Consider the following 24,999-nt stretch of genomic DNA (forward strand, 5'->3'; position numbering starts at 1 on the left):
TAAATGAACATGATCGTGTCAAAGGCCACGTGATCATTTTTTGTATTTGCAAATCAGATGTTCCGTAGTTGATGATGGAGCTGAAGGCTCTGTTCAGGTGCATAGCACTAACCTTGTTTTCCCTGCCAAGGTGTCAGTTAAGATGAAGCAGTACAAAGATGAACTCCTGGCCTCCTGTTTGACCTTTGTCCTATCCTTGCCACATGACATCATCGCACTTGACGTCAGAGCCTACGTCCCCGCGTTGCAGGTGGGCACATCACTCGTGGGGGTCGTGGTTCCTGAGAAACATGGCAGTCACAGCAGCACTCACATGTCAGAACCCCCATCCCCACCCGCTGCCAACATCCTGCGTGGGTGGGCCTTCCTGAGGGGGCTTCAGTGCCCCTTCTCTCCAGCCCGCATGGGTCCGACAGAGGAAAACTTGTCATTTAAGAAGCCATCTCTCAATACTAAATTCCTGGTGTTCATTATCTCATTTGTTCTCATGTACAGATGGCTTTTAAACTGGGCCTGAGCTATGCCCCACTGGCAGAAGCCGGCCTGAATGCCCTGGAAGAATGGTCAGTTTATATCTGCAAACATGTAATTCAACCCTATTATAAGGATATTCTGCCTAGCCTTGATGGATATCTGAAAACTTCAGCCTTATCAGGTAAGTATAGAAGAGTTTTGATGTGTATCTTAAAATGGTAATGTAATATATGTGTTGGTATTTCTACATATTATGCATTCAAAATACATTTGGTTGATATTTTTGTAATCTTTCCAGTTCATTTCAGTATAATTGGACATAAGTATAACTGAGGTATTAAAACTACTTATAGGTTACTTACTCATGTATATCCTAGCAAAATTTATAAAATCTCCAAGGGGAAGAACTCTTAAACATCTTGAACTTCTTATAAATTCTAATCTATTGTCTTGCAAAGAAAACCTTATTTAATCAAACAGGGATTAAAACTATAAGAAAATCCAATAGTAAAGTTATATTTTGACCTAATTTTACCTGATTTTTATTGGTTTTTCAAATAGGACTGATTTAGTACTGCATTGGGAGTGCAGAGTCCTAGCCACTGAACCACCAGGGAAGTCCCTCCAAGAAACTGTTTCTTTTAATTGGTAGTGGTGTTTAAAACTGAGACCACTATTAATATTTTTGTTCTAGAAATTTCATTTTTAATCATACTTTAAATTAGCATTTTAATGTCTCTGTATGGTAGTCTAGTGTCTTTCCCCTTGTGTTTATTAACTAAACAAATGAGTGCTGTTTAAAATTGACTTCTGTTTACCATTGACAGATGAGACCCGGAGTAACTGGGAAGTGTCGGCGCTTTCTCGGGCTGTCCAGAAAGGATTTACTAAAGACGTGTTAAAGCATCTGAAACGGACAAAAAACATTTCATCTGTAAGAGACCCTTAAATTTTCTTTAGCTTAAATAGTGGAGAGATCAGATTCTGATGCTCATGAGTAGTAAAAATCTTCATTTAAAATATCGTTACATATAAATTTGTGTACAGTATGAAAATAATTTCAGTATATGTTTAGTGATAAAAATGTAAACCGTGTTAACATGTAAACCGTGTTATTGTCTTGATCCTGTTTTTTTTTGTTTGAAATAAGCAGTTGCCACACTGATATTGATGTATAAGATTGCCTCATTTACTGATTAAATCTGAAATAGGTCATTTTGTCGAGTTTAGTTCATGGCAGTTTTTATGTTTTTTTCCCAGTGATAATTTCTTAAGACCGGTTTTTTTAGATGTGGCACATAATGTAAGAGATAAAAATGATGTAAATAGAGAAAATTGAGTTAGTGTAACTTAACATCTCGGAGAAGGCAATGGCACCCCACTCCAGTACTCTTGCCTGGAAAATCCCATGGACGGAGGAGCCTGGTAGGCTGCAGTCCATGGGGTCTCTAAGAGTCGGACACGACTGAGCAACTTCACTTTCACTTTTCACTTTCATGCATTGGAGAAGGAAATGGCAACCCACTCCAGTGTTCTTGCCTGGAGAATCCCAGGGATGGGGGGCCTGGTGGGCTGCCGTCTATGGGGTCGCACAGAGTCGAACATGACTGAAGCGACTTAGCAGCAGCAGCAGCAACTTAATATCTAGAACTGGTATTGCAAGCTTTCAGGAAGTTTCCTCTGATCTCATTATTTTTGACAGTTTTTGTTATAGGATCAGAAATTCATTTATTTCTTTTTTAAATTTTTACTTATTGTTCGCTGTGCTGGGTCTTTGTTGCTGCAAGGGCTTTTCTCTACTTGTGGCAAGTGGGGGCTACTCTCTTGACAGCTTTTGATTGGGCGACTTGAATGAAACTAGAAGTGGTGTCTAATGATTTTAAATTATTTTATCACATTTAGGTAAAAGAAGATAAAGTTTCTTGAGAATATCTCTAGTTTTGCACATTTCTTTACAGGCATAGGGCCCAGGGGTCCCAAAGTGCGAGGCCAGAACTGTTTTCACTCGTGACTATTTGCACTGTGCAGTGGTGGGTGGGGCTGTTGGTTCCTTTAAGCTTCACGAAGCCTCGACCCTTGAGCACACACCGTGTACCATCCCCTGTGCTGGGGCAGGAGGCGCTGGCGGTTGTCCTCAGGGAGCATCGAGCAGCCACCTCCCCCATGAGCACCACTGTTACTGGAAGCATGGCAATGGACTCCTGGCTGCTCAGTGTCTGGCTGACGTTTTCTCTGAAATAGAGAGCGGGCCTGTCACTTCAGGAGCACATCTGAGAATCTTTGCTGCCAGTGAACCACTATCTCCAGATGAGCAGTGCATTGTATTCCTAAACCGAGTGTAAGATAAAGCAAGCGGATTGTACTGTAATAGACTGCATAAACTTCCCTCATGTGGGCTCACACGCCACATTGTAACTAACCTTTAAGAAACTACTGCTTCAGTTTTGGAGTAGTATCAAAGGAAACCCTGCTGCTGCTGCTGCTAAGTCGCTTCAGTCGTGTCCGACTCTGTGCAACCCCATAGACGGCAGCCCACCAGGCTCCCCCGTCCCTGGGATTCTCCAGGCAAGAATACTGGAGTGGGTTGCCATTTCCTTCTCCATTGCATGAAAGTGAAAAGTCAAAGTGAAGTTGCTCAGTCGTGTCTGACTCTTAGCGACCTCATGGACTGCAGCCTACCAGGTTCCTCCATCCATGGGATTTTCCAGGCAAGAGTACTGGAGTGGGGTGCCATTGCCTTCTCCAAAGAAAACCCTAGTTTCCTAGAAAAACTATGAAGTCCTCCTCCCTTTTCTAGTCGCAGCCCAGAAGTCTGTCACAGACGCAAAATGTGAACAGCACCACTTGCCTGAGGTTGTTTATTTGGAATATATCCTTAGTTTTCCTAAAAGTATGTCATTTGTTAACATGTCATGGGTTCAGTGTTTTTAAATAAAATGATAAGTATTTAAATAATGGAAAGTAAAAGTGTTAGTCGATCAGTTGTGCTGACTTTTTGCAACCCCATGGACTGTAGCCCGGCCGGCTACTCTGTCCAGGGGATTTTCCAAGTAAGAATACTGGAGTGGGTTGCCATGCCCTCTACCAGAGGATCTTCCCGACCCAGGGATTGAACCTGGGTCTCCCTCATTGCAGGCAGATTCTTTACTGTCTGAGCCACCAGGGAAGCTAAGTTTTAACAAGATAAATACTGGTAAATACGACCCACATTAACAGAAGCTCTGTGGGAATCCTCAGTACTTTTTAAGGGTATCAGGACTCCGGAAACAGGAACTGCTGACCTAGAAAATGGACATTGGCTGCAAAAGTGGGAGAATTGTGGCTTCTTTTCATGTTTTTGCAGTAAAATGACGGCAGTGCTGTGGAGGATTATAAGGAGACATTGAGGGCATCAGTGGAAGAGAGGGTCTTTCTTTGAGCTCAAGGTTGTTTCTCATTGTCACCACATTTGCAGAATGAAGCGCTGTCCTTAGAAGAAACACGGGTTCGAGTAGTGCAAGTACTTGGCCGTCTCGGGGGACAGATCAACAAAAACCTGCTAACAGGTGACGTTTCCTGAAAGTAACTCAACCCCTGAGACATGCGGGCCCCTCAGCTGAATGCACACAGGTCACGGTGTCTTCTGAGAGTGAATGCTTCTGCCATGCCCTGAAGCCTGTGGGTTCCTATCTTCAGGGTCTGGCATTTGTTCATTTTTTAAGCAGAGTCTAGCTGGATAGGCCTTTATGTTAAACATCGTGTCAGGAATTCAGAGTTACCTTTTTGAATACTAATATTGTTAATGTTTGGATATTTTTAGGTTGTTTTTGATCAGAATTAGTGTTTTTTGATGAGTAAAAATTTGTATTTTTAGTTTTAAAATTTCATCCTAAATGTACTGGTGATTTTGGCATTTCAGCGGTTAGAATGTGTATTAGAAAAATATGTGTTTTAAAGAGGAACTATTTAATGAAAGTATTGTTCATTTATCATTTTTTCACAGAAGAATAACTTAACTAAAATTGAAAATTAAACATTCCAGACTATTAGACTTGTTTAAAAATAATCTGACTTTCAGTCAGATTAGAAACAGCGTGTGGTGGTTTCTGATGTTGCTGCTGTGTGTGTGTGATAAACAGAGCAGGAGGGGGTGGGCCAGGGCCATCCCGGTGAGGGGAGGAGGGCTGACCGGCATCTCCCCTACAGCGGCGTCCCCTGAGGAGCGGGCCAGGGGCTGTGTGGCTTGGGACCGAGAGAGGAGGCTCAGCTTCGCAGTGCCCTTCGTGGACATGAAGCCCGTCATTCACCTGGACCTGTTCCTGCCGCGTGTCACGGAGCTGGCACTCTCTGCGGGTGACAGACACACCAAGGTACTCACTCGTCACTCGCCGCGGTCAGCTGCGTGCTCCTTAGGAGACATGTGTTGTGTTTCATGGGCTTTGTGTTTTCTCTAGCTTAGTGATGGGGAAACTGCTCAGTTATCAGAAGTCGGTACCCTTGGAAAATGGAAATTAACCCTAAAGAGTCTGAATAGATGATAAAACATTAACACACTAGAATTCTTCATCGTAGAGAACACAGGGCACAGGGTGTTGGGAAGGGATTTTTTAGTCTGTGCTTGATTCTCTCTTCAGGTTGGGAGATTCAAAACAGATGATCTCAAGGTTTTCTATTTGTACCTTTCCACATTTTGTTCATTAAAAATCGATTTTCAGGAAGTAACAGTTAAAGCGTGCTCACAAATGGAGCTGTGTTCTGTGATACGGCACCGTGGGACTGTGTCTCTTATGAATGTGTTCGTCCCAGTGCCTGGATCTTTTACGTCTCAGTTCTCAGCTCTTGGCTCCAGAGCAGAGTGAACAGAAGCATTAATCTTATACGACAGGAAGTGTTGCTTAATGTTAGTTCATATATGGGTGGGGTAGTTACCTGCTGCACAGGTTTACCTTTTTAAAGGCTGCGTTCTGTAGCGTTTCAAACTGCTCTTGACCTTTGTTGGACCCCTGGTCTGTTTCAGGTTGCGGCCTGTGAACTTCTGCACAGCGTGGTTATGTTTATGCTGGGAAAAGCCACTCAGATGCCTGACGGTGGCCAGGGCCCCCCACCCATGTACCAGCTCTATAAGCGCACGTTTCCTGTGCTGCTTCGACTGGCGTGTGACGTAGACCAGGTCAGTGCATGATCGTGAATTTGAAACAGTTATAGAATTTGGAAAAATGTCGCATCGGGTCCAGTGATCATTTCACCTTGTTGCATGTTGGGATGACTCTTAGCATCCTTGAAACCTGCTGCCCGGCGCTGCCCTCCCACCTCTAGATAGGACCTGGGACTCAGGACTTCTCAAAGTGCCCGCAGTCCCTAAACATGTGCCACAGGGTTTGGAAAGAGTCCCTGCTGTGGCATCTGAGGCTGTGTGTGCCATTGGCCCTGTGACGTCAGCGCTCATGGTCTCGCACGGAGGGGAGGTGGGGGAAGCCGTGGCCAGCAGTCAGGGGGCTCAGAGATACTGGCAGGGTGCTCTTTCCTTGTGGCTTTGTGGACAGGGACACAGCCTTTGGTGCTGGGACACAGAAAACATTCAAGTTCTCACTTTATTTTGTGAAGCAATAGAGGGTTCACACATAAAATAGAAAATGAAAAACCCACTTATAAACATGGATGGAAAGTCCCTTGGAATATGTGAACCAGTACAGTCCAGCAGTGCAGTGAGATGCACTGTGATTAAATAGAATTTGGGGGTAAAACTAGAAATTTACCATAGTAGATTTCTTTAGTGGTGATTCTCTCCATATAGGCCAGAAAAATATTTGTGTTGGCAACCCAGGAGTAGTTTACTTTTGCCTTTAAAATGTCATTTACCTGAATGACACAGTTGGGTCGCCCCCAGCCTTGAAGCACTGTGCTGCCTCTGTTTGGGCCTAGGTTGAGATGTGGTGAGACGTGACTCTACACCCAGAGCAGGACCTGTGGGCAGCCTGTTCTCAGAACGGCTTCACGTGTGTCTAGGAATTTATTTGTGGGGGTTGCTGTCTGTGTCTCTCATCAGGCCACGTGGTCCCTGAGGGCATGGATGTCAGAGAAAGGAAGAAAGAAGTTACTTTTCTGAATACAGTTTGTAAAAACTCTGGAAGGTTCAGATGTCAACCGATAAATCTAAGAATCAATGAAGGTGAAAGCTGATGAATTACAAAATAGGACTCTCATATATCAATGTTTTAATATAGCTCATATTTTAGTATTGACCCCTTGGGAAATGGGTCTACAGTATGCCGTTCATAACAGCATCAAAGAATATAGTGCAGCATCTGGGGGAGTTCCCTGGTGGTCTAGTGGACAGATTCCGGACTTTCAGTGCTATGATGCAGGTCAGTCCCTGGCCTGCAGACAACGTGGTGCAGCCATAATAAATACAGAAAGCATCTAGCAATAGACTTTAACATGCCAGGCACTCGTGTATTTTATGAAAATAAAATGAATGTGATGTGTGCCTGAAGAACCAGTACTGAGGGAATTTCCAGGTGGTCTAGCACTTAGGGCCTGGCATTTCCACTGGTGGAGCCCAGGTTTGACACCTGGTCAGGGAACTAGGGTCCCGCATCCTGCATGACTTGGCAAGAAGAAAGGATCAATACTGAAAAAAGGCTGAATCTTCCTCAAATCCTTCAGTAAGTTTGGTATCCTTCGAGCAAAAATCCTGAAAGTATTTCATTTTGAACATGAAAAGCAGTCTGAAAGAATAATTGCTTGAACCTAACCCCCAAAACTTGTGGACGGGTCAAGTCCTGGAGGGAGTCCTGCCCTCGCAGACATCAGGAGGATGACACTCTGAGTACAGCGGTTGGACTACTGCACAGGTGTCAGTGGGGCTCTCTGGCAGTGGACATGTGGGCCCCTGTGTGCACATAAAGTATGTGTGGTGCATGGGGTTTTCTGGGTCAGTGAGAAATGGACCGTTTAGTATATTCTTTTAGAGTTATTAACATATGAAAGGTTAATTTCAGATTTAAAAGATACAGAAGGAAAAACAAACTGGAGATATGAGAGAGAAATGTAATGAATTATAGCCTGTGTGAATCTTTGGATAGGGATGGTCTTTTTCACTGGTAAAATATATTAATATGGAAACATAGGTTGCTAAAAGTAAACTCCCCACCGTCACCCTGCGCCCCCCATCACTCCCCAGGAAAAGGCATGTCATCCTCTGCAGAAAACCTGGGAAGCTTCCCTGAGATCTTAGTAAAACACATTCTTACAAACATATGTATAAATTTTGTTTTATAGAGAAAGTAGGGTCACAGTGTTCAGAAATTCTTTTATTTAAAATGAAGTTCTGCTACTCTTGTGGACTTTATCATTACATTGTAGGTGTCTTTCTGTAAAGTTTGTGTAGAAAGGGAGATTTTCATACAAGATTTGAAGGCAGATATGTGGAAGAAAATTATTAGTATATTGACTTGATCAGTGTTTAAAACTGCTGAATGACACAAAACCCACAATTTTGATATATATGTATTTAATGTGGGAGAGTCTCTTGGACAGCAAGGAGATCAAGCCAGTATATTCTAAAGGAAATCAACCCTGAATACTCATTGGAAGGACTGATATTGGAAGCTCCAATACTTTGGCTACCTGATGAGACAAGCTGACTCATTGGAAAAGATCCTGATGCTGGGAAAGATTGAAGGGAGAAGAAGAGGGTGAAAGAGGACAAAATGGTTGGATGGCATCATTGGCTCAATGGACGTGCATTTGAACAAACTCCATGAGACAGTGAGGGACAGAGAAGCCTGGCATGCTGCAGTCCATGGGGTTGTGAAGAGTTGGACATGACTTGGGAACTGAACAACAGTATAAAGTGGAAAATTTTCTTTTGCAATTTTGTGCTAAAGAACGTAAGGTTTTAAAATGGACAAATGAATAAAGAACAAAAACGGGAAGGTCATGAACAAAGAAATACATGTGGCCAATTAAGTACATTTTAAATATTCAACCTTTTAATAAATAAGGAAATTCAGAATTATATTTTTTTGTAGTCATTGTCAAATAATTTAAAAATTGGCAGTGTTTAGTTTTAGTGTTGCCAGTGTTTAGTGTTGCTTTATTGATTACGCCAAAGCCTTTGTGTGTGTAGATCACAACAAACTGTGGAAAATTCTTCAAGAGATGGGAATACCAGACTACCTTACCTGCCTTCTGAGAAATCTTTATGCAGGTTAAGAAGCAACAGTTAGAACTGTACATGAAACTACAGACTGGTTCCAAATCGGGAAAGGAGTACGTCAAGGCTGTATATTGTCACCCTGCTTATTTAACTTATATGCAGAGTACATCATGTGAAATGCCAGGCTGGATGAAACACAAGCTGGAATCAAGATTGCCAGGAGAAATATCAATAACCTCAGATACACAAATGACACCACCCTTGTGGCAGAAAGTGAAGAGGAACTGAAAGCCTCTTGATGAAAATGAAAGAGGAGAGTGAAAAAGCTGTCTTAAAACTCAACATTCAAAAAACTAAGATCATGGTATCCGATCCCATCACTTCATGGCAAATAGTTGGGGAAACAATGGAAACAATGACAGACTTTATTTTCTTGCACCCCAGTCACTGAAGATGGTGACTACAGCCATGAAATTGAAAGATGCTTGCTCCTTGGAAGAAAAGCTATGACTAACCTAGGCAGCATATTAAAAAGCAGAGGCATTACTTTGCCAACAAAGGTCCATCTAGTCAAAGTTATGGTTTTTCCAGTGGTCATGCATGGATGTGAGAGTTGGACTATAAAGAAAGCTGAGCACTGAAGAATTGATGCTTTTGAACTGTAGTGTTGGAGAAGACTCTTGGGAGTCCCTTGGACTGCAAGGAGATCCAACCAGTCCATCCTAAAGGAAATCAGTCCTGAATATTCATTGGAAGGATTGATGCTGAAGCTGAAGCTCCAATACTTTGGCCACCTGATGTGAAGAACTGACTCATTTGAAAAGACCCTGATCCTGGGAAAGATTGAAGGCGGGAGGAGAAGGGGATGACAGAGGATGAGATGGTTGGATAGCATCACCAACTCGATGGACGTGTTTGAGCAAGCTCAGGGAGTTGGTAATGGACAGGGAAGGCTGGCTTGTTACAGTCCATGGGGTAGCAAAGAGTTGGCCATGACTGAGCGGCTGAACTGAACTGAACTGAGTGTTGCCAGGCCAGTAGGGAAGAGGTCTGTGGTCCTGGCAGGAGGGAGTGCGGATGCCATGCTAGTCCAGAGAGGCGTTCAGAGCGTGTGCACGTGGCTGTCACGCTTGTGAACCACCTGTGTTTCTAGCGATAGGTCCTGCTGCGTCCATACAGGAGATGCTGGGCCTCTATGAACGTACAGATACAGCCCATGTGTTTATGTGAAAGGTATTCAGACAAGAGAAAAAAAGGTGGTTACAAAAGTGTATTTTTACAGTCGTGTATATTCATATATTTAAGTGTAGAAGTGTATCGTGTTAACAGTGATTTTGAATGTTAACAGTGGTTACGTTCAAGCCCTACATTGGATGTAGGGTTATAGACGGATGGTTTTCTACATTTTCTATAAGGAATATGTATGTACATATATATAATTTATGTACTAGGAATGCAAAATAATTTTTTTGGAAACAAAAAAGTAACCCTTTAAGACCAGGTTAATTTCCAAACTGAGAGGTAAGACTCTTTTACTTTGATTTAGTCTAAAATTGTTTCAAGTTTAGGAAGATAATTTTCGGAGAAATATCTGGGTACAAGAGGACCTGTTTAGCCTGAGCCCCAAGACATGCACGTGAGTTTTGATGTGGTGTGCGTACCAAGTGCTTCCTTCTCGAGCACCGTATCACTGGGGAAGTAAAAGTCCCTGGACCGCGTGGGGCGCCTGTGCGGCCAGCCTGTAAGACACAGAGGAGAGAGATCTGAACACGGAGGATGTTCGCCTTCACTTGGACTGTGAGCATTTACTCCTCATAGAGAAAGGGGACTAGCCACATAACCACGTGTCTCAGGAGATTGCTCTGATCCAAAAGGACACTGCAGCTTCTCCCCAGGCCTGGAACTGTGAAACCCAGAGGCCAGCAGGCTGTCTGGGTCCTGGAGAGACTGTGTCTACATTTGAGCTGCTTAGGGTAAGAAACTGGGATGCCATACAGTGAAGACTTGCCTCCCTTCTTCTAGCTGGGGGTGGGGGAGTGCCTCTTCTGTGATGCGTGTGGAAGCGTGTCCGCGGAGGACGTGGGAACGGACCGCCTCCTGTGCACGCTCAGGGCCAGGTTAATAGGATAGTTGTGGGAAGCCTTCACTGTCAACCCTGATTGCCCTGCTTAGGAGAGGAACAATGACTCCTGGGACACATGATTTTTTTTTGCAGGCCTCTCAGGAGGGGTGAAGTTAGATCATGTTCGTCACAGAATAAGCTGGAGAAGGACACTGGTATAACCACAGTAGTGGTATTGATTAATTTTGCTTCTGTCATAGAAATGGAACTTTCTCTGCTATAAGATCAGCATGAAGGAAGTGAATTGTGATGGTCTTGCTCTTCCAGGTGACAAGGCAGCTATATGAACCTCTGGTCATGCAGCTGATTCACTGGTTCACCAACAACAAGAAGTTTGAGAGTCAGGACACGGTTGCCCTGCTGGAGGCAATACTGGTGAGTGTGATCCCTTCCTGCCATTCTTGTTGACTGGCTTGTGTGGTCAGTGTTCAGGATCTTAAGCTGCCCATCGGGGTGTCAGAATGTAGCATCTCGCTAGATCCATCATCTTTTTCTTTTGTTTTAGATAATCGGTGAGATGCCATTTAATGAATGTGGTGCCATATTTATTATCTTAAGTGATACTTTTAAATAGCTGCATGCAAACAGATTTTTTTGCTTTGTTTTGGGAGGATAACTATAAACGTGACAAACTTCATCTACTTTGAGGGACTGTGTGTGTGTATGTGTGTTTGGAGGGTGGAAAGGGTGAACAGGAATGTCCCTGGACTTTTATCAGAGTTGCAGTATCCTCTTGTTTTTAAAAACATGTCTCTGGTATAATAGTTAAGAGTAAAAGGAATTATTTGAGCTTGTCCCATTTTCTCCTGCATTCAGATTCAGTTCCTCAAAACCCCTAAAAATCTCAGCTCAGCGTTTACATACAAGTGTCCTGAGCCACTGGAGGTGGCATTGTTGGGCTGTGGTCTCTCGCTCATGGAGGCAGAAGGCAGTGGTCAGCTAAAGCCTTACTGTCTTTCCACACTTATTTTATTTTCATTTTCTGAACTTGTACAAATAACTTGTACAAATACATGTGATTTCTTTAAATGTCATATTAAGTGATTTTTACCTATTATATCAACCCATACTTTTATTTTCTCATATGCTGACTTTGAAGTCAAAATCCCCAGTTGAACTCATAGCACATTTGTCTAAACGAAAATCCTGTAGTTCTATGTTTTTGAAAACTGATTTCTTTGAATCTCTGTGTCACTCTCTGTTGAGTGAGTAGCGTCCTCACTTGGAGGACTGCCATCCGTCCCTGCTGGCCCAGGTCAGTCCTGGCGTCCTGTCAAGTGTGTCGTTACTCGCAGAGGCCCCCGACTAGAGGTCACGTGTGGGTGGTGGGCGTTAGTGAACACTTGTAGTTAGGATGGTGGCGTCAGTACAGCTGTGGTGTACTTCCAGCAGGGCCTGGTGGTGGAGCTGCCTGTGACAGATCCAGTTAATTCAGTTTCACTTGTGGATATTTCAAGCAGACGGATTTATTCTGCTGTTTCTAAAGTCGCTATCTTAGCTGATCACTGAAGGCAGTTTAAGTCAGGGTGAGAATGGAAATGTAATGTGAGCCGGTTGTGGAGGTGAGAGCTGGTTGTGGAGGTGAGGGCCGGTTGTGGAGGTGAGAGCTGGTTGTGGAGGTGAGAGCCGGTTGTGGAGGTGAGAGCCGGTTGTGGAGGTGAGAGCTGGTTGTGGAGGTGAGAGCCGGTGCAGGCTCCAGCACCCACGTGTCTCTCCCATCCGCGCCTCTGCCATTTCTGCTGTGTGTGACCATCACCTCCTTGACTCTGGTTGGGACTGTGATCAGAGATTTTGTGTATGGCAGGGAACCAGTTGTGTTAGAATCCTCTTATTTCATTTTCTGAGTACTTTCTCAAGTTAAACTTCTCCTTCGTGGATCGAAGAGGGAAACAAACACTCAAGTTTCCTAGGCAGTTTTTTCTAGGTGTTCAGAGACCATGGGCTTCGGTGGTGACTCAGCTGGTAAAGAATCTGCCTGCAACATGAGAGACCTGGGTTCAGTCCTTGGGTTGGGAAGATCCCCTGGAGAAGGGAATGGCTACCTACTCTGTTATTCTGGCCTGCAGAATTCCATGGACTGTGTAGTCCATGGGGTCGCAAAGAGTTGGACACGACTGAGCAACTTTCACTTCTCTTTCAGAGACCATACCATTGTGGAGCATGCTCCGACAGAAAGTTATATTTTCAGAACCGCATCCGTCAGATTTTTCTTTGTGTAGCATTTCAGTTTCCTTGAGACTTGCAAGGTCTTTTCTTCATCCTCAATAGATAAGCATCCCAGGTGCTGTTACAGGTAGAATCAGCAGCAGAAGGTTTCAGGATGCAGCCATTGTGTTTATTCAGGGAACGAGAGACTGCTTTGTTGATATATAATTAAAGTATTCTCTCTCTTCTTACAAATGTTTCAGCTTCTTAGTCAGTGTAAAAGACAGTTTCATTTTGTCAAAGAAATTTGTTATTAGAGTCTAGATGCTTCCTGCGAAGCCCCTTGACTAGTGTCTATTTGTTCCTGAATTGAGCTCTAACTTCATTCCCATAAGGTACTCCAGTTATGTTCAGGGTACTCAGCTGTCACTTTATGCTTTGTTTCAGGATGGAATTGTGGACCCTGTGGACAGCACTTTAAGAGATTTTTGTGGTCGGTGTATTCGGGAATTCCTCAAATGGTCCATTAAGCAGACAACGCCGCAGCAGCAGGAGAACAGTCCAGTAAACACCAAGTCACTCTTCAAGCGACTGTACAGCTTTGCACTTCACCCCAATGCTTTCAAAAGACTGGGAGCATCGCTTGCTTTTAATAATATCTACAGGGAGTTCAGGTGCGTGAGTTCCCTGTCTGGGGTACCGGGGCGGGGGAGCGGCACGGGGAGAGTAATACTATTTACAGGGAGTTCAGGAGTCCCATGCTTGGAAGAGTGTAAAGATTCTTACGTTTCCAGTAGTGATTTTGTGAAGTGACTTGCTGTTTATGCATCCATGTAATCATGTATCAAGCACGTGGTGAAAACTTATATTCTGGACACTGTGCTGTTTTCTGGGGATTAAATAATGAATTAAAATGCTGTTTGCATTCAAGAAGAGGCTCAGAAAGTGTTGAGAACTACATTCACGCTTAATATACACAGTCTGGAAAGTGCAACAAAAGACATCATAAGAGACTTGTGAAGCACGTAAAGGAGTCTGACACAGGGTGAGTAGGTTACACTGAGAGTGAGACTGGAGCCGTGTGGAAAGGCCCAGGCCCAGGTCAGAGAGACAGGCAGAGAGAAGAGATGGACGGGGGTCTGAGGAGACACATTTTCTCTTCCTTGCTGTGGGGATTGAGGTGCTGATGCGAGTGAAGTGAGGCTGGCCCTGGGCCTCTCTGTAGAGCTAAGATCTGAAGGCCACGGCCAGGCCCGGAGTCATGGGAGCAGGGAACACGGTTGGACTTGTCCTGAAGCTCACCTGCCAGCAGCTGTGTGGGGAGTGGTCTGAGTGCCGGGACACCGGGGAAGAGGCTGTTTCATGGTCCGTGGAAAAGATAGTCCCTGACCTAAGGTCATGGCGATGCTGGCTTGTTCCTTCATCGAGCATTGGTTGCTAAGTTAGACTGCGTGTGCCAGGCTCCATGCCAGATGTGGGAGGTACAAAGATGCCGTGCTTCATGATGGTTGCATTTAAAAAAGTGAGGCAGGTGATAGTCACTTAGATAAAGGTAAAATTTGTAGCTGAAATCAGTGCTTTTAGTAGTAGTATAAGGGATTCCCTGGTGGCCCAAAGGTTAGGACTCCATGCTTCCATTGCTGAGGGCTCAGGTTTGACCCCTGGTTGGGAAACCAAGGTCCCATGAGCTATGGTGTGCAGAGGAAAAAGAAGAAAAATTAAGTAGTGGTACATGATTACTAAAGGATCTTATGACAAATAATCAGACCTCATTTAGTCAGAATAGGTTCTCTCAGGAAATGGCACTTGGATAATGACGAGGGAGCAGTTGTTAAAATAAGAGAGATGATGGGTGGATGGGGGAGGTAGGTGGGTGGTGAGTAGATAGATTGTAGATGGATGGATGGTAGATGGAGATATGACGGACGGGTGGACTGATGGATGTCTGTATCTGCATGTGGGGGCATGTTCACGTTTGTATGAGAATTGACTGGAGTTTGAAGTCATTGTTAATTTTTTAGTTGAGGTGGAGTTGATGTAAAATGTTAGGTGTACAGTGTGATTCAGTTTTTAAAGGTTATGCTTCATTTATAGTTACAATAAAATATTGGCTATGTTCCTGTATTGTGCATTGCTTATCTGTGTTGTACATAGCATTGTGTGTCTTGAATTCCTCTACCCCTGTTTTGCCCCTCCTCCTTCCCTCTGGTAGTCACTGGTTTGTTCTTTATATCTGAGAGTCTGTTTCTGTTTTGTTATGTACATATGTTTGTTTTATTTTTTAAAGTCCCCATATAAGTGATATTATGCGATATTTGTCTTTGATCTGCCTCCCTAAGCATAAAACTCTCCAGGTCCAGCCATACAGCTGTGAATAGCATTATTTCATTCTTTTTTATGCTGTGTAATAATAGTCCATTGTCTATATACGCATCTTGCTCATCCTTTTATCTGTCAGTGGAAACTTAGGCTGTCTCTGTCTTGGCTGTTGTGATTCGTGCTGCTGTGAGCGTTGGGGTGCCTTTATCTTACTGAATTACAGTTTTCTCAGGTGTATGCCAGGAGCGGAGGCGCTGGGTGGCGTGGTAGTTGTAGTTTTAACGTTTCGAGGAACCTCCGTGCTGTTTCCAAGGTGGCTGCGCGAGTCTACATTCCCACCAGCAGTGCCCAAGGCCCCCTGTCTCCACATCCTCAGCAGTACTCGTTATTTCTGGTCTTTTTGGTGATAGTTATCTGACAGGCGTGAGGTGATATGTCATTGTGGTTTTGATTGAATTTCCCAGGTGCCTAATGATGTTGATCGTCTTTTCATGTTCCTGTTGGCCGTCTGTGTGTCTCCTTTGGTGAAGTGTCTGTTCAGGTCTTCTGCCTATTTTTAAAGGGGCTGCTTTTTGATCCTGAGGTGTCTGTGTATTTTGTATACTAATCCATATTTATCATACCACTTGCAGATGTTTTTTCCTGTTGCGTAGGTTGTCATTCTGTCTTGTTGATGGCTTCCTTTGCTGTGCAGAAGCTTAAGTTTAATTAGGCCCCATTTGTTTCTTTTTGCTTTTGTTTCCTTTGCTTTAGGAGACAGATCCAAGAAAATATTGCTACAATTTATGTCAACGAGTATTCTGCCTGTATTTTCTTCTGGGAGTTTTATGTTTTGCAGTCTGACATATGACTGCATATACAGTCACATATACAGTCTTTAAAGTCTGTTAAAGATCTTACATATAGGTATTTAATTCATTTTTTTTTAATATGTTGTTAGAGAATGAATGTTCTGATTTCATTTTTTGTATGTAGCTGTCCAGTTTGCCCAACAGCATTTATTGAAGACCCTGTCTTTTCTGCATGTTATATTCTTGCCTCTTTTATCATAGATTGACTGACCATAACTGGATGGTTTTATTTCTGGGCTCTCTGCTGTGTTCTGTTTATCTATCCGTCTGTTTTTGTGCCAGTCTCAGGCCATTCTGATTACAGTATAGTCTGAACTCAGAGAGTGTGATTCCTACAGCTCTGTTACTCTTTCTCAAGATTGTCTCAGCTATTTGGGGTCTTTTATATTTCCATACAAAATTTAAAATTATTTGTTCTAGTTCTGTGAAAAATGCCTTTGGTATTTTGACTTTTTTTTTTTTTTTTAGCTTTTTAAGTTGTGAAACCTATCTGTACATAAGAATGTTTAAAACAGATGGCCACACCGCACGGTGTGTGGGATATTAGTTCTGCAGTCAGGGATCAGACCTGCACGTCTTGCAGTGGAACCTCGGATTCTGAACCACGGGACTACCAGGGAAGTCCACAGACGACATGATAGTTTGCATAGAGAAGCCTAAAGACTCCACCAATGAAACTGTTAGAACTGATAAACTCAGTAAAGTTGCAGAATACCAAACCAGTACAGAAAAATCTGTTGCCTTTCTGTGTACTCATAACGAACAATCAGAAAGTAAAATTAAGAAAGCAGTCTCATTTACAGTTGTATCAAAAGGAATAAAATACCTCAGAATAAATTTAACCAAGGAGTGAAAGACCTGTACACTGACAACTGTAAGACACTGATGACAGAAACTGAAGAAGATGCCAGAGACAGGAGGCTGTTCTGTGCTCACGGATTGAAGTATTAATGTTGTTAAAATTTCCATACCTCCCATACAAGTCGCGAGATGCAGTGCTGTCTCTATCTAAACCCTGATGGCTGTTTGCACAGAAATAGGACCAGCGATCCTAATACGTGTGGGGAGCCACAAAGACCCGAACAGCTGAAGCAGTCCTGGAGGAGAGCCAGGCTGGAAGCATCCCGTGGGTCTCGAGACTCGTCCAGCTCTTCTGTCCGCCCTGTCTGACTTGCCTCTGGCCCTGTGTGCTCCCCTCTTCCCGTCTGCGACTCTCCCCTCCCCTTCCGCTCCTCCCCTCCCTGTTCTGGTGAGACCTTGTTTCCTTTACCCTGTTGCTGTCTTTCTCGGATACCTGGGTTTGCTGGGCCGCATTCCAAGTGGCTCTGAGAGAAGATGCCGAGGGAGCTGGGTTGGGGGTGTTGTGTGTTGGACGATATGAGTACAGGCTTGGACGCTTCCTTCCCGCATGCTCCAGGGCCGTTCTGGAAATCTTTCTTTGGGGAGCACAGTTTTAGAGATCATTTGTCTTGTCATTTCTCTTCTCACTACTTTAAATGGATTTGGTTTTTGTCTTACTGTCCTTTGTTTAAGATAAAACTACTGTAGTCACCCTGGCCCTCTGAGATTGACTCCAGCTCTGGAGTTTGACCACACGATGCTTTTCAGGGGAATCTCTTCTTCCCGCTCTGACACCCATGTTCCATCCTGCCTCACGCCTTTGCCCACAGCCTGTATTTTCAGTGTCAAATCTGGGTGTGTGACAGGCTGTGCATGTGGAAGATGAGGAGCCTGTGGAAACATAAGAGGCTTCTGGGATCCCCTTCTGGGATTCAAATTGAAAAAAAAAAAATTAGGGAAATATTCCTGCCAAACCAGACAGCAATGTGCAGTCTTGTCCTAATGCCCCCATCCTCTAGCCCCGCTGGTCCCTACTCTGGCCCTCACTCTGGTCCTTCACTCTGGTCCTCACTCTTGACCTCACTCTCGTCCTCACTGTGGTCTTCACTCTCGTCCTCACTCTGGTCCCTCACTCTGGTCCTCACTCTTGACCTCACTCTAGTCCTCATTTCTGGTCTTCAATCTCATCCTCACTCTGGTCCTCACTCTTGACCTCACTCTCGTCCTCACTCTGGTTCTTCACCCTGGTCCTCACTGTGGTTCCGGGAAAACACCCCTTCCCAGAGAGGGGAGCGGTGCCTGTGCACTTGGTCACAAGCTGGAACACCCATGAGACTGCGAGCCTCCGCCTGGCAGTGTGTACACAATCACTCCCTGTCCTGTGTCAGAGGAACAGATTTTCCAGGGGCAGGCTGACCTGTGCCCAGACCCCCCGGAAGTCAGCTGTTAGTGGATCTTCCAGAGATGGTAGTGGTCCGTGTAACTGTTACATGTGGTGGGTATGCCTGTGAAAGGCCCAGAGTTGACTTGTTTTGGGATGGGTAGAGAGCTTTTGAAGTTGCTTTAAAAGGATGAATGTAGGACCGGATCTTCTTTTCTGCTACATGTAATGTTGTGGAGGTGCGTGGATTGTGGTCAGAACAGTGGTTCAAGGTCCTGTGCTGTGAGCAGGTCCACAGGTGGAGGAGGGTGCTTGTCATGAAAGGCCATGTCTCTTGGGTCTGTTCTTGGCCAAGTTTTCTTCTTTGAGATGTTTTAGGTTGTTTTCTGTTTTAAAGTATTTGAGCCGTTTCTAAAGACAGATTCAGTTCAAGTGTGTTCTGTCTGGCAGCACTGCTGTGTCCCTGTGTCGTGGCTGTTTTCCGATTCTCAGATGACACTCATGTTCTCTGTTGCAGAGAGGAGGAGGCTCTGGTGGAACAGTTTGTGTTTGAAGCCCTGGTCACGTACATGGAAAGCCTGGCCTTAGCGCACACAGACGAGCGGTCTTTGGGTAGGTCCATTCGGGCTTTCTGTGCACGCTGGCCTGCACAGCTCGCCAGCTTGTCCACGAGGGGTGGGGCCAAGGCCACTCCCTTGTGAGGCGCTGTCTTCTTTCGTCTCCTGTTTAGGGTGATGAGTGAAGCAAGGACGGGCCCCTCACAGCGTCTAACCCAGTTTATACAAGAGGTGTCTGTATCCCTACCACTAAGACTCACCATGTCCCCCTGGTGGCCACTCAGGTTGACCCTGGTCATGCGGGGTCCTGCCCAGGGCTGGCGGGCCAGTTTTACGGTGAAGCCCCAGTGAAGCCAGTCAGCTGCCGTGGTGACTCAGCTGGTGGAAACTCACAGCTGGTGCAGGGCAGACAGTGGACCTGATAGGCTCAGAGAGGAGGACAGTGTCTCTGAACTCACTAACTGTGGTCTACAAGGTAGGAAATAGCTTTCCCAACAAAACTGTGATAAAGCTGTTGTGACAATAATGAAGAAAGTTTTAAAATACTAGGCCAGACATAGGCTACGTTCTGTCCGGAGCTGTCAGAATCATCCTCAGTTTTCTAAGACTTCTTGGCGATCCCCTACTCGGTCTGCCTGGAGTCTGGCCCAGGGTTCTGACGTGACTCTCAAGTGTGGAGACCCCCGCCCTCACCAGGGAGGTGCCTGTTATTAACAGACACATGGAGCCCTGTTGTCCTCCATGTTGATAGCCCTACTAATGAGTAAAAGCATCTAAACTTCAGTCCTGCCAGCATTACATTAAAATTGCTTCATCTTGACATCATATACAGGTGACTTTTCTCAACAGGAGAAATTTGACTCTTAAAAATCACTGTCAGGTAAAAAGTGTAGAGAGAAAATGCTTTCTTGGTAACAGGTGAGGGAGGCCTCTTTCCTAACCACCCTAGATGCCTGTGGATGATTTCACCGTTTTACTTCTGTTCTCCTGCAGTGCTGTATTATCAACTATAACAGAGTTTAACCTAAAGCAGAGAAGGAGGGTCAGGGAGCTCCCCCGAGATGATAGCCTGCAGTGGGGGTGCGTGGCTCTGGCCAGCTTGGTGGGTCCCGCGTCCCACCCGAAACTGAGGCTGCCTCTGGCTGGCGGGGCTGTGGTGTTGGTCTGTGTGAGTGCGCACCATGCTGACCTGCATTTCTTGAACACGGGTTTTGGTTGTGGACGTGCAGTGTTGTATTTTATAAAATCACCTGTTTGATTACAAAGCTCGGCCAGTAAGCCTAGTACTGCTGTGTTGATGACTGTCAGCTGTGAATCTCCGTGGCGATGTCTGTGTGTTGAGAGCAGGTACGGTTCAGCAGTGCTGCGATGCTGTCGACCACCTGGGGCGCATCATCGAGAAGAAGCACGTTTCCTTAAACAAAGCCAAAAAGCGACGCTGTCCCCGGTAGGTGATGTTACTTCCTTTCTCTTTCTTTTTTTCCCCCCAACATAAAACCAATTCTCAGTCAACACATGGGAATCTGGGAGGAGTCAGTTTTGCAAAGTCATTTAAAAGCTGTATGTTTAAAAGTGCTTCATTTAAGGTGTAATCTTGGTTGGGGTGGTAGATGCATTTTTAGAGTCGTTGTTGGAGCTGAGATATGTCTGCACTAAATACAGCTCTGATGTGGAATTGCTTGACATGCTATGGAGTAGGTTTGGAATGCAAGAACCAAAATACTAGAACAGTAGGATTTTGAGAGACATGAAGTTACAGGATTTTGAAATGAAGTCCTTCAAAACCAAGGCTGGCTCATCGCCCAGTGGTTTCCTGTCTTTACTCCCATTTCCATTCTGCCGGGTCCCATTCTCAGACGGGGTCAGGGTGTGCCATGTCCCCTCTCCCCTGGGTCTGTGCAGGGGCCTGAGGAGCCCTGGCATATGCTAACACTCTGCAGAGGCATAGCCTGTGGACTGGACATTGATTCTTACTCTGTGGTTTTAAAATTGATTCTCCCCGACCCTAGGCGTGGCATCCCTCCAGGTTGCTATGCTCACTCTTGAGCAGCAGGATTACTTTGAGGTCTGGTGACAGCGTGGGTCACTGGGCCCTGCCCTGGAATTGGCCTTTGTAGGTTTACAGGGGGCTGAGAATTTGCCTTTCTGCGGAGTTTACAGATGACACTGATGAAGCTGGTCCAGGGAGCACAACTTGAGAAGCTCTGCTTCGGATCCTTGACCCCTTTTGTTTTAAACTGCACTTAACAGAAAACATGAAAATATGTGGTACTGTTCTTTTAGAAATGCTTTTTAATTTTTCCCTCAATTAAAAAAAAAGGCAATGAGCATTTAGGATCTATTTCACCTGTGACATTTTGATTGTATTCCAATGATAATACATTAAAAATAAATCAAATACCTTTTAATGAGTTTTCCACATGTATTAAGAAAGCAAAATTAAATTTATGGTTTATGGTTGGCTAAATGCTGAATGTTGGGGCAAATACTGAATGCAGTGTGTTCTCCATACAGAGGCTTCCCACCTGTGGCGTCCTTGTGCCTGTCGGACGTGGTCCAGTGGCTTTTCACCAACTGCGGGAGGCCCCAGACGGAATGTCGACACAAGTCCATAGAACTCTTCTATAAGCTTGTTCCTTTGCTGCCAGGTATGGCGATCATTGTGCCCTATAAGTGTCTTTTACCAGTAGTCTAGAGATGTACTTATATAAAATGTGATCTTTCCATTTAGACTAATGTAACATGCCTCTAACAAACAAAAAGTAAGTTATGTTCAGTAGTCATTTCAGGTCATTTGTATGACAGCTGATAATTTATGGCTACAGAGTGCTCAAAGATTTGAGAACTTTAGAAGGAAAAATCCTGTTTTGATGTTAGATGAAACAGAGGAAGTAAATTTAGGATTTCTTAGTATCTTTTTTTTTCTTCTACAACATTTTTGCTTTTCTATTCCACTTAAAAGAAGGAAGAGTTGGATGACCATGGTAGTTGTTAACGTGATATTCAATTAAAATTTAGAAATCTTATTAACGGTTAATGAAGAAATGTAGTTGTTTTATTTTGACACGTAAATTAATAAGGAATTCCGGACTCCCAAGTCTGGATGCTGTCAGATCTCTGTGACATTAAAGGAAAGCAGTGGACCTGTGCTTTTTAGTAGTCTCTGTGCTGGGCCTCTAAACTGTGCTTAGAGACTTGAGATCACGTCTCAGGTTCTCAGGAGTGAGCGTCTTGTCTCTCCAGTTAGCCTGTCCCCAGGTTTGGTGGCTGAGGCGTGGGGATACTGGGCTTCACGTGCGCCGGGCACGAGTCCGGAACCAAGTGGTGCTGTGCCACGTGCATCTGGGTGAGGCGGCGCCCTGCACCATGGCTCCTCAGCCTGTTTAGCAGGTGGCGTGGAGGACCACTGTGGGGGACAAGAGGCGAGATGCCTTCCTGTCATTCTGGGAGTTAGAAGGATTGTGCATTTTGTTATACTGTGGAATATAGTACAAGTCGCTTAGTCGTGCCCCACTCTTTGTGACCCCATGGGCTGTAGGCTCCTATGTCCATGGGATTTTCCAGGCAAGAATACTGGAGTGGGTTGCCATTTCCTTCTCCAGGGTACTATGAAATACGTGATGTTAAATACTATATAATTTACATACTATATATCATGATTGTATTCATGCTGTATATTTACATATACTATGTAAACATATAGTATGTATTTATCCACTGTACTATAATTTAACATATGTGATAGAGATGTATGTTTGTGCTTTTAATTTTTAGGGAATTGTTTAAAAAGCATTAGTATTTTATATATGCTTTTAGTCAGCAAAGTTTGTTTCACATGTTTCCATTCTCACAAGGAAGTCAGTGCAGAGTGGATGGACGGGGTGGAGGGCGGAGCAGAGGTGGGACTGCTTCCTGCAGGCCCCATGCCTGCAGGTGGCTTTGGCGCGGCCGCTCTTCCTCCCAGCTGCCTGCTGCAGGCCCTCCTCCCAGCTGCCTGCTGCAGGCCCTCCTATACTTTGGTGAAATATCAGGGCTCTACCTCTCAGAATGATCTGTGTTGAGCACCGGACGCTGGGTTCGCCATCTGACTCGTCCTCCTGTGTCCTCTAGGGGGCCTCTGCCCACTTCAGGGATATTTAAGGTCCTGTGTCCTGCAGAGGTGCCCTGTGCACCAGGGCCAGGCGCGTGGACACCCAGATGCATGGGACGTGATGAACAGTGCAGGTTTGTTCCCCACCAGGGGATGGTGGTGGAAAGGCCCCGCCTCACGGGGAGTGGGAGCGAGAGACAACCTCCCCACCCTCCCCGACTCATCTTGTTTCCCTCTAGGCCTTTCTTCCCGGGCCCTTCATTTCTGCATGTTCTCCACCGCCACTCTCAGCTAGCACTTGATGTAGAATTTACATATCTTCTTATTCTTTACTCACTGTTAAAGTTTTCTTTGTCTCTTAGTGAAAATAATGAACTGGTAATTTTTCTTTCTAAAACTCTGAAAACATGGTTCTAATCTTTTCTTACGTGGCTTGTGATAGGTATTTTCTGAGACAATAAAAAAACATTCCTTCTTTTGCATCAGAAATACCTTACTGTTTCAGTTTCTAACTTCATTAGAATGACTTGACGTGTTTAAAGGCACTGATTTCAGAGCCTACAAAATACGCTTTAACATTCTTTGTTTAATTTAGAAAATAATATCTATTAGAAAAATATCTTTTAAAAAGTAGATCATTTAATTCTCTTATTTAATGAACACTGGACTTTGCCACGTGGTAGATGCTCTTCCGAGCACTGTTTCAGATATTAGCTGCTTTGGTTCACGTAATCTTGGCGACAGCCCCGGAGGCGGGTGTTGTGTGAGTCACTGGACAAGGACACAGGCCAGGGGGCCGCTCCCCGTGGCGCCGGCTGGCCAGGCAGGACCTTCAGAGGGCCTCACTACTCCTGTGCTTGTTCCTGCGAAAAAGCAATAATGGTTCTCAAGATAGAGGGCAGGAGGAAGAGTCTGAAGTTTATAGATAGTGAAAAGGTATCCAGTTAGGTTGCTAATGGTTAAAGACACTGAGGAGAATGACTTCTGGTGAAATTACCTTCTTGTCTGTGGGCACAGGGAGTGAGCTGTGAGTGCCACAGTTAGAAAAACACTATCCTGGATCATTTTGGAATTTCATTGCATTGGTAGGTTTGTTTGTGTGAGTCTTTTATGGGGGGCTGTATTTGAAATATTGTGATATTGCCTGTTTTGTTATGGTCTGATGACATTTTAACCTACCAGACCTTTTTTTGTTCTTTATTGGTAGGAGAAGCTATTTTTTATTTTCGTATAGCGATTACCAAATGATTTTAATCACGCGAGAGTGACTGATGTGTGTGTTTGAATCCTGTTTCTCTTTTAAGGCAACAGGTCCCCTTCCTCATGGCTGAGAGACCTGGTCCAGAAGGAAGGCGTCCCCTTCCTCGTGAGCACCTTCGAGGGCGGAGGAGCCCAGGACCGGCCGGCCGGCCTGCTGGCCCAGCCCACCCTCCACCACCTGCAGGGCCCCTTCAGCCTGCGCGCCGCCCTGCAGTGGATGGATGCGCTGCTGGCTGCCCTGGAGTGCTACAACACCTTCCTGGATGCGGGCACCCTCACCGCCGCCGAGGTCCTGGGTGGGTAGAGCCTGTCGGCTCAGCTCCACGGCTCTGCCCGGAGCCAGGCTGGGGAAGAGATGGGGCATGTGACTGGACGGGATCATGGGTGTCATTCTCGGCTCTGCCTGCTCCCTGCGCTCCCAGTCAGGGTTCGAGGCCCCCTGTCTCACCGCCCCGGGATCCACACCACTCTCTCGCCCTGCTCCCTGGTTCTCCACCCCCGTGCCTCCTCATCTTCTGAGCTCCTGGGGGGGTGTCTGTAGTTTTCTTAGCTTTTCCTGTCCCTGGAGCATTTCTGTTCTAGGCGGTAGTGACGGTGCTTGCGGAGGACAGCGGGCGGTGGGATGTGTGTGCTGAGCGGGCCCTGCCCCCTGGGGACCTGCATGGCCCACGTGGGCAGGTGCCACTCTGGGAGGGGAGTCCCTAGGGAGGAGTGCGTGCAGCTGGCCGGTGGCTGCCAAGTGCGCTCTGCTGTGAGGCTCAGAGCAGCCGCATTTAGTGTCTGGGATTTCTCCGGGGTCCTCGCTTGCGTGGGCCTAACT

The 24,999-nt window shown here is 45.2% G+C and overlaps 1 protein-coding gene across 5 annotated transcripts in view; it reads left to right on the forward strand.

Moving 5' to 3' along the window:
* The window catches only part of PRKDC (protein kinase, DNA-activated, catalytic subunit), a 128,018-nt gene that overhangs the window by 22,643 nt on the left and 80,376 nt on the right, over positions 1–24,999 (forward strand). For all 5 annotated transcript variants that reach the window (XM_086337008.1, XM_086337009.1, XM_086337012.1 and 2 more), the window contains exons 20-31: positions 131–250; positions 496–655; positions 1,302–1,408; positions 3,929–4,019; positions 4,660–4,823; positions 5,471–5,623; positions 11,004–11,111; positions 13,329–13,555; positions 18,790–18,884; positions 20,177–20,276; positions 21,344–21,477; positions 24,224–24,475. In XM_086337008.1, the coding sequence (XP_086193134.1) occupies positions 131–250; positions 496–655; positions 1,302–1,408; positions 3,929–4,019; positions 4,660–4,823; positions 5,471–5,623; positions 11,004–11,111; positions 13,329–13,555; positions 18,790–18,884; positions 20,177–20,276; positions 21,344–21,477; positions 24,224–24,475 (1,711 nt within the window). The remainder of the gene's footprint in view (positions 1–130; positions 251–495; positions 656–1,301; positions 1,409–3,928; positions 4,020–4,659; positions 4,824–5,470; positions 5,624–11,003; positions 11,112–13,328; positions 13,556–18,789; positions 18,885–20,176; positions 20,277–21,343; positions 21,478–24,223; positions 24,476–24,999) is intronic.

The sequence above is a fragment of the Bos grunniens genome, chromosome 14 (genome assembly GCF_055505025.1).
Source record: "Bos grunniens cultivar Pamir isolate PY7600 chromosome 14, Bosgru_T2T1.0, whole genome shotgun sequence".
Lineage (NCBI taxonomy): Eukaryota > Metazoa > Chordata > Mammalia > Artiodactyla > Bovidae > Bos > Bos grunniens.